This window comes from Pollicipes pollicipes, unplaced genomic scaffold (genome assembly GCF_011947565.3).
Source record: "Pollicipes pollicipes isolate AB1234 unplaced genomic scaffold, Ppol_2.1 Scaffold_4881;HRSCAF=5763_pilon_pilon_pilon, whole genome shotgun sequence".
NCBI lineage: Eukaryota > Metazoa > Arthropoda > Thecostraca > Pollicipedomorpha > Pollicipedidae > Pollicipes > Pollicipes pollicipes.
Window position 1 is genome coordinate 44,735,604 of NW_023596576.1, and position 9,249 is coordinate 44,744,852.

The 9,249-nt window shown below is 52.1% G+C and overlaps 1 protein-coding gene across 1 annotated transcript; it reads left to right on the plus strand.

Moving 5' to 3' along the window:
- The first annotated feature begins 2,111 nt into the window (after positions 1–2,111).
- On the plus strand, positions 2,112–9,194 carry LOC119100454 (oxidation resistance protein 1). The gene is made up of 8 exons (XM_037223546.1): positions 2,112–2,131; positions 2,661–2,780; positions 5,053–5,120; positions 6,407–6,566; positions 7,863–8,035; positions 8,387–8,571; positions 8,832–9,122; positions 9,179–9,194. Exons 2-8 carry the CDS (start codon positions 2,717–2,719, stop codon positions 9,192–9,194), a joined length of 957 nt encoding a protein of 318 aa, XP_037079441.1. The 5' UTR covers positions 2,112–2,131; positions 2,661–2,716.
- Positions 9,195–9,249: the final 55 nt, after the last annotated feature.

A 9,249-nucleotide genomic window follows, 5' to 3' on the forward strand; every position in this document is an offset into this window, starting at 1 on the left:
TTTTCCATCCTCGAATCCGTAGAGTGTACAGTTTATCGGTGCAGCATTCTGTATCAAACAGCAGCTTTCCCCTCATAGAAGCCATCCAGTTGGAAAACTACCCAGGGGAAATAGATATGCAAATGACAGAGTTGTGCTCTGTGCGCGACTGAAGCGTGATTGGCCAAAAACCTGATAATTCTGCCCAAAATGATCAGCTCGAACGCAATGCCGTGCCTTGACAAGTGTAAGATCGGCGAAGACGAATTGCGAGCGGATGTGCGTATGACTTTGGATACGAAGCACGAACGGTACCTATGCACGCTCGCCTGTGTGGCAGTGCCGCGTGCTCCCTGTGTGTGTGTTTGCATGCATGGGTGGTGTTTGCACGCATGAATTAGAAGCATTCCGTCCCAAACATGCGCGACTTCATGAGTCCGGAGCGGTGACTGCCTGTAATGACACCACCCGTTTTGACTTCGTGTTTTCCGTAGTAGGTGTCAACGATGTTTTCTTGTTGTTGCTGTTGTCATTATCCTTGCACGCCCTTCACAGAATCGTGGTGTCTTGTGTCTGTATTGTCCGGGATACTCCAATCAAGCAGGCTTAACACTCGCCCGGGCGGCCGGCTAGACACCCTTCGCTCGGGTGGGGAGGGGGGTCAATTTGACCCTCCTGAGATCTCAAGAACTAAGAAAGCTAGATAGACCAAACGTACAGGGTGTGTTGACCTTTACGTGAATTCACTTAGGTCAAAGTTTCAGGTTCCTAGGTGATGACCTGCGGGTCAAAAAAGTCAAACAAGGTCAAGTTCCAGGTCGGTCTCCAAGCTGCCCCCAGAGCGTAGATAACCGTTTCTAAGCAATAGGTCACATTCTCATTTAAGGTCAGCGACCTTGTTTGAACTTTTGAAGGTCAGGGCGACCAAAATCATACAAGATTGCTTTGAGTTTTGCATTTGACTAAGCGACAAAGTAAGATCGGCTAGGGAACATACGCCAAGCGGTATGTTCCTAAAACAAAATGTTGACCGAGGTCATTTTAGGTCAATGGCCCATTCTGACCTCTGACAAGTCCACGGAAGATGCATAATGTGGTTCCTGCTATCAATAAACCCAAAATTAGCACCAGAAACTATCCCATACAGCAAGCCCTAGAGTAATAAAACAGGTTGGTCTTGACCTTGGTGTGACCTTCATGCCTGACCGCAGGTCAATGTGATTTGCTCATAAAACTGTTGTGTTACCTGAGAAAGCATCTCAGATATGTACGACTTCATCTACCATTCCGTTAAATTATCAGATTGGACGATTCTCTAGAAATTGCCTTCGCTAAAACCATGGCCTGACTTTGCCCTGCCATAGGTCAGCGATCTTACAAGGTACATCTCAAGTGTTCATGCTAAACGATCTGCTAATGACTTTTCTACAGCTATGCAAAATTTGGCGCGGGAACGCTGCGCCGTTCGGAAACCGTTCTGGAAGAACGGTCGGAGGTGGGGTCAATTTGACCCCCACCCGAGCACGTGTAACACTCATGAAATCTTCATAATTAAAAGTGAACATAAGATAGTTATCATGGCTGATCATTACGAGGCTTAAATTTAAAACATAAAGTGTTTGTCATCAGCCTCCCTACTAGGTTTGTCCGCGGAGAGGACACTACCCGGCGTCACGCTCTCGCGCCAGCAGGTCTGCGCTGCCATCCCCCCTGCCCCGCGGAGCAGCCCTACAGGGTCTCCACGTTGTCGGGTGATTGGTAGGGCGATACAGTATCGCACTCGCCGGTCGGACACAGTCCAGACCCTCAGCCAACGAGCGTGACACTCTGCCGCAAGGCGGGGGCCCGCCTTGCAGCGATCAGAGGCCAGCGACCACGCGGGCCTCATCGGGCCTCTTCCGCCCGCTGTAGGTACGCCGCGACTGGCGCCGTCAACACGCCAGCGCCACGCCGGCCGCGCCCGCGCCGCGCCCGCTCCGAGGTCACCCCCCCCCCCCTTGGCCGGCTCTCAGGCGGGGGCTCGTCAGCCGGCGCAGTTCGCCGTCTGAGGCGGTGGAGTGCGCCGCCCTGCGTAGCGTTGGAGCTCGCGAGGGTAGGCGGGGGAGGAGGCAGTGGGGTGGGCTGGCTCTGCGTGGCGTTAAAGCTCCCGAGGGTAGGCGGAGGAGGAGGGAGGCGGTGGAGTGCGTTGTGCTACAGAGAGTTAGATGGTCCGAGGGTAGGCGTAGGAGGGGGCGGTGGGGTGCGCTGCGCTACGGAGAGTTGGAGGGTCCGAGGGTAGGCGGAGAAGGAGGCGGTGGAGTGCGCTGCTCTGCGTAGCGGTAGAGCTCCCGAGGGTAGGCGGAGGAGGAGGCGGTGGGGTGCGTTGTGCTACGGAGAGTCGGAGGGTCCGAGGGTAGGCGGAGAGGAGGCGGGTGGGTGCGCTGTGCTACAGAGGGTTGGAGGGTCCGAGGGTAGGCGGAGGAGGAGGTGGACTGAGGGGCGGTCGGGACGCGCCGGTGGCTGAGTCTTCCGGACAGTCGAGCTGGTCTACTGTGGTGTTCTCCGGCTGGGGAAGTACTTACCGTAACGTAATCCGAATCGTAGGTTGGTTATATGTGTTGCGTATAGAGAGTACGTAATTTGTTGCGTGACAGCGATGCGAAGCTTGGGTGTGTAACGATTGTATTTGTGTTACTCGTCAGTACGGGCAGGTGGGCCCTGGGTGAATCATTAATTTTTTGGCAACGTGTCAACGGCGATGGACGTCATGGAAAAGAAACTGGCCATTCCACTGGATCTATTCGTGAGAAGCATTGTGGAAGGTACGTTGTCACTATTAGCCTTGTTCTGTCTGTTGTACAAATGAACCAATTCAAGCACACTTAAGCAGAGCCGCATTCGTTTGCTACGTGCTGGGATCAACAACGGGAAGTCGCTCCGAACGCGTAAATGGTTTACAGCGCTCTCTGACCACCTACGTGAGCTTCGAAAAGTAGCTCGGTAGTAATGAGACGCCTTACGCCCTGGCTATTGGAAAGCATTCCTTATCGTACACTGCCTTGGCAACGGTGCAAAAGCTGCCATGTAAATCAAGTATGATATCGCCGACAACAAATCAAGAGCGATTAATGACTTCGGCGGCGATTCAGAAAGGCGACTGGCTTCATTGGCTTACGTCCGTTTATGGCTGCCTGTTGATAACAGTCACGTTTGTTATTTCTTCGCTTGGGCCGCGCCACAAGAGGCGTCCTGCTGACGCATTGCAAGGTCTGATATTTTGAAACAAGAAGCTCCTTCATTTCCTGGCTTCTCGGCACTCTTAGCCGAGACTCAAAGCTTTTAGGCCGAGCTAGCTACCTCCAGTTTAGCAGGAAACACTGGTTAAACGACGTTGTGCTACACAATGAACATATTGGAGGATTCAACATGTCGAGTTGTGCTCATCCTCAACTTTTGAGGATTAGCACAGCTGGAAATATTGAGTGTCGCCAATGTAGTCATTGTATAGCACTATAACGTCGTTCACTGGTACTTTGAATATCGTTATCTCAGTATAAAACTAAGCCCAGAATGTCAGCTATTTTAGAATGAGAATTGATTATGCCGAAAAACCGAGAGCTTGAGGTTGTTCTTGCCTACGTCAGTATATTGCGTAGCTACGCTATCTGTAGCTAACGTACGCAATGTATATATATATATATATATATATATATATATATATATATATATATATATATATATATATATGATATTGCGTACGTTAGCTGTATAGCTTAATGACTAACTGAGCTTAAGGACTAGTTTGTAAGACCTGGAAGGCGTAATGCATGACTCTGTAACATACAATGCTTACCATTTCGAAGTTCTCACTTACCCACGCATTCTCCTTGACCACCCGTTCTATATGCACTAATGCATGCTGTGGGGACAACTCAAGACTAGTGTGCGTGGCAACTAGTGGCTAAAAGACACCAAGAATGTGCTAATCTAGTTTGAATAGTCATTTCAGAGGCAAGATGAGTCCAAATACTATCAGAACGCTAAGGGGCGACACCAAAATTGACACTAAATATTCTCGAGGAGCTACGGGCCTCAAATCGTTGAGTCGAACCGAATCTAGTCGATTCGGGACTCAAGGAACAAAGGACGAGATGGCTGTCTGCTCTGGTACGTGCCCGAACCGCGCCCTTTTGCATTGTAAATATTTTGTATCGCGCCGTAGACTTCGAGATGTTCGGGAGCACCTCAGACGGCGAGGAAACCCACACGCAAAGGTTAGCTCGAAGTGCTTTAACCTTAGGTAGCTGATATGAGTACATTGCGTGCTGCGTTAAGCCTACAACCGGTCAGGAGTGTAATGTACATGAAGCTTAGGCTGGTTCCGTTTTTGTTAAATGCTTTATCCGAAACCGTGCATGAATGCATTGTGTCGAACATGGCTATCGTACCGAACGCCTGTCGTCGAAGCTATTTCCACCCGGCTGCTGCACGGTTGGCATCATAGCCGTTATCTCATTCACAGGGTAAATTACGCCTACTTTTGTGACCTCGCCATACGACGCACTCTGAACAACATGTATCAATGAGATCCCAAAGGCTTGACGAGTTTGCCTGAAGTGGGCTGCCGCTAAGGATGATGATATGGCTGGAAATGAATGAATGACATACGAATGGCAAGCTTCGCCGATCTGGGTGATTTTTCCACATTTTCCACCGTAGTACCAAAGGTGTATCTCTGCGAAATGGGAGACCGTGTACGATGACCGGCCGCATTATGGAGTGCGTGGAAAAAACATGCATCGTCGAGATAACAATGACCTGTGCAATATAGCCGCATAAAGCATGTATGTCTTGGTGTTTAAAGGCGTGCCAATGTCCAGATCATTTTGCTTGAGCAGGTATGATATCACTCAAATAATATGGTTTTTTATGCAACAAGATGCTTTGCGAATAGCTGGTTTCAATGCCACTTGAATGCCGCTTTCCTCAACACATATGTTGCATTTCTAAAACCTTGCTTTGGTTTACGCGTATTATATATCCGTTTCAACTGCATATTGATAATGTTGACAATACTTGTGTACTTTTCTTCAGATGAACGAACTACCAGGGATGAACGAAGAAGGAACCCTGCACAACTGCCACGAATGATCAGACACAAGGTAACGCTAAGCTAGTTTTAAATATGCGCACATACACAGTATGTCGATGCAAATCTGTGGTAGCGTTGTATGGCACGTATCTGCACTTCTCCACCCAGCACAAGTTTTTTTAACTCCGGTGTTAACGGCCGAGCACAATTGGGAGTCGATGTTTACGAAGAGCGTAGTTGTAGGCTTTTGTTTTTAGAACGAGGAACGGGTTGGAATGTAGGTGTTGATAGCTGAACTAGATGTGTGAGTTGGTTACCGCTATCGTAGTGTTTACTCTACGCGCCAGAGGGGCCAGAGATCCGTGGATCGATTCCCCGCGGTGCCGCCCTTTCTGCCGGCGATGCCACATAGCCTCGACAGCTGAGTGCGTCGTGAAGAGTTCGAAGGTGGCGGAGAGGGTTTGACACTTTCGAGCTCGTGAGCCGTGCGGGTGGCAAATTCTACACGGTGCTTGTGGCGACGAAGTGGATGTAATAGGGGTAACGCGGGTAGTATCGGGCATGTAGCGCAAATATTTTGAAGAAGTGTGACGGTTTGTCATAAGCCAATTTACCACTTATTGCACTACGATTAAATAACGGCAGCATATGACACCACATCACCCTATCCGACCGCTGGCTATCTCAGAATGCGGTCAACTGCTTCCCTTCCATGCGCAACTGCCATCTGGTTGCGTCACCCCATGCTCATCGAAGGCCGCCGCCCGCCGCCATGCTCGGGAGGCACGTGCCCGTCAGCCGCCGTACGGCACGGCCCTGTCAGTGACAGCGCTTCGCACCGCTGCTTATGAGTGGTGCTTAGCTAGCTCGTCAATACTGCTCCGGCAGTGGTGATCGGTGTCTGTGCATTGACCGGAACATGTGTTGAGTGGTGACATTTCACCCAGACACCTGAAGCGATTGGTCTTAGAGGGCCATTCGGTGAATGGAGACTCGGACCCAAACAACGGTTTGGACCAACGGACCCAACAAACGAAGGGGAACGGTCCTCTTGCTGCTAGTTTGCTGCTGCTATCTACTTGTGATCCAAAAATGTATTTGTGCTGTTCGATATGTTTCTCAGCAATAATGTGCCCCATCCGTCGACGTTGATAACATTACGAATACACAGCGTTAATGAGTGTCACTAGCGAAACGTGGTAGAGACGACGCAAGTATGCGCTCGCATGATGCACTCAACAACCTGTGTTCACTTTCACACAGCACAACGACAATATGTACATTACCAGAATCCTCGCATTTAGCCCGGGCCCAATTCACCATGACTAAGTACACGCACGCGTGTGGCGCCAACAGGTGCAGCTGCGGGAGACGGTGCCGAGCATCGCGGCGAGGTTCGACTGCCACCCGGGCGAGATTGTGGAAGTGAACCGGCTGGGCTCGCGCCTCATCTTCCCCGGCCAGGTGCTGGTGGTGCCCTGTCACTTGCCCGAGGACCAGCTGCGGCAGGCCGAAGGTCAGTGACCCCGGGTGGGTAGGGGGGTGGGGGTGGGGGGGCACCATCAGTCGGCGCTTCGTAACAAAAACAGCGCCGTTACCGGCTGGTGACTAGTGAAGACACGGAGAGCTTTTTCGCTCTGCTTTTTTCCTGCAACGCCTAGGAAGAGCAATGCTAAATTGCAAAATTATTGGAGCGGAAGTGACCCTGCGAGGGCGTCGACCCTGAACAACAGCTCAATCATGCAGTTCTCATCAGCGACTGTCAGGCTATGGGTGAAAATCTGTGTATCTTGCTTAAAGGCGAAGAGTAAAAAATTGCACCCTTGCTGAAACCTGTGGCTCAGCTACAGGAAAGTACGGAAAATAGTGGTACAACTGTGATCAAATAGTAACCATAACTAGTCTTCGTCAAAATATCAGCTGTTCACCGCAGGAGTACCGGTTTTGGGCACTGACTGCGGACTTCGCCGGCTTGAGCCTGAGCCTGCACGAGGGCCTAACATCGCGGCAAGGCGCCACCAAAACTGTTGGCGTAACCCCGATGCCTAGTGTGTTTCGCAATCAAACGCAGGTGTACAACTGCTGCGCACAAGTGTCTCGTACACAAAGGACTGATGCACTCGATCGAGATGGGGTCTTACTCACGGCAACACACCGAAACGCTCCCGGAGCGGGATGTTTACTAACATCGTCTTCCCAGATGTGATGGATTTATTCCGTGACGGAAACGTGAGACGTGAAACATGTAAAACCTCTTTGGACCATGAACGGACGTCACGAATTCGGAAAACTGCTCAGCGATGCCTACCTCTGAAACGTGCCGCCTGTGCGCTATGCAGTGGGCTTGCGGATTGTATTCATGAGATTTTACGAGATTCTAACCGGGAAGTTGTGCTGAAGGTCTTCTCATCCGACTTAACGGCGCTTTTCCTTCAGCAGCAATCCTTTACGGTGCCGGAAGTCCTGCTTGCAGGCATATCTTGCTGGTTTGAATACTCTCTTGTGAAAGCTTGGGTGCCCCGAAATGCAGAAATTACCAGATCTCTGACCATAACAACAGGTGCACTTCTCTGATACAGACTAAGCCAGGTGATGTCGGGTTATGAAAAGAACCCCAGTATCTATGGAGATCTAATTCAGTCCCGGAAAACGGACATGTATTTCTCTACTCTGACGTTACAGCTTCCCGAATTGGCAAGTGTATGGAATTCAGCGTAGGTGAAGCTATCCCCCACCTTACCCCATCCCCAACCCCCACTCCCTCCACCGCCCCCCCCCCCCTCCGCCCGCACAAATCGGCCCTCTGTTTCAGAGAGAAGTGCTGCTGCTAATGAAGAGGAGCATGCAACAGGAGGAGCAAGACCAAGGCTGCGCTTCCGTTCCTACTCCACCCCCGGCAACCGCAGCGCTTTCCTTGGGGCGCTGCCGCATAAACTACGTGACGGATACATTCATGTCGAGGCGAAACTCATCACAGGCACTACGGTGGGCTACTGTGCTCCTTAACGGTGTCGTGAGAGCTCCTTACGGCTGCTCAGCCCGAACAGTGCTCACTGCATTTGTACATTGTTCTAGCGGTTTTGGTAAAACTTGCAATAGTTAGGGTCATGGATAACGATGTTTTTTTGTATTTTACTTGCTCCTTCGGATCTTCTATCATTCCAGCCAAGCAACGCATCAGTGATGAGTGAAGAAAACTATCCGTAGTTCTGCTGGTCAGTGTCACAGGCTACCAATCAACACACCAGCTAAGTCACATAGAGTTAGTTCTTGAATCGCCCTGTGTGTTCCGTCCGGAATCCTCAGTCCTCACCCCGTCCGTCCTCATGCCGCCAGGGAGTGGTGACGGGCACGCTGTTCTTCACGCCGAACCGCGTCAAGTTCGATCCACACGTGTCCCACCCGCTGGTTGTGGAGATGGGCATGGAGGCGTACACGGTGGAGGTGCCCGTGGCCCTGCTGGTGTCCGCCGCCTACTTCAAGGATCTCGCGCACCACGGCCGCGCCAGCCGGAGGATGCGGTGAGCGGCGGCGGGGACAGCGCGCACCGTTCCCAAGATATATTTGTTTGTGGACGAGGGAATTGTTTGGTTAGTAGATGGACCTTCCACCCGTTTCGTCATGCGGCTTTGGGGTGGTTATAAGTACTGTAACGGAAGCCCGGCCTGCCGCTTGTTTTGTTTGTTGTTATTTGTTTTAAAATGGCCGCGTAGTAACTGCCACGGCAATCCCGCACGTGCCAGGCAGTGTGTGGAATGCGTGCATTTCTGCTTGCCCGTAGGCCGTCAGTGGCTGCTGAGCCAGCTGACGGGGCTGCATTAAGCGACCAATCAGAAGACGAAACTTCTCCTACCGCTGACGATGAAGACAGCGGCAGCGGCGGCACTGGTCGAGATCGGACGGTCGTCAACCAGCCCGGTGCTGACGCAAGCGCCGCCGGCGCGGTCGGTGCAGACGACGGCGCACCCCACGCCGCCGAAGATGGCGCTGCTGTCGCCGACGCTGCCGGCGCCGCGTCGGGCGCACCCATCGCCTCGGAAAAGCGCCCGAGCTCGCCGAGCACCGGCGAGACGTCGGGACCAGACGTCCCGGCGGCGTTTGGGGAGGGACGGCGCGTCCGGCCGGCAGCTGTCGTCGCCGATGACCATCCCGGCGGCCGGACCGGACGCCGGCGCCGGCCGCCAGGCGGCGCCGGCGCG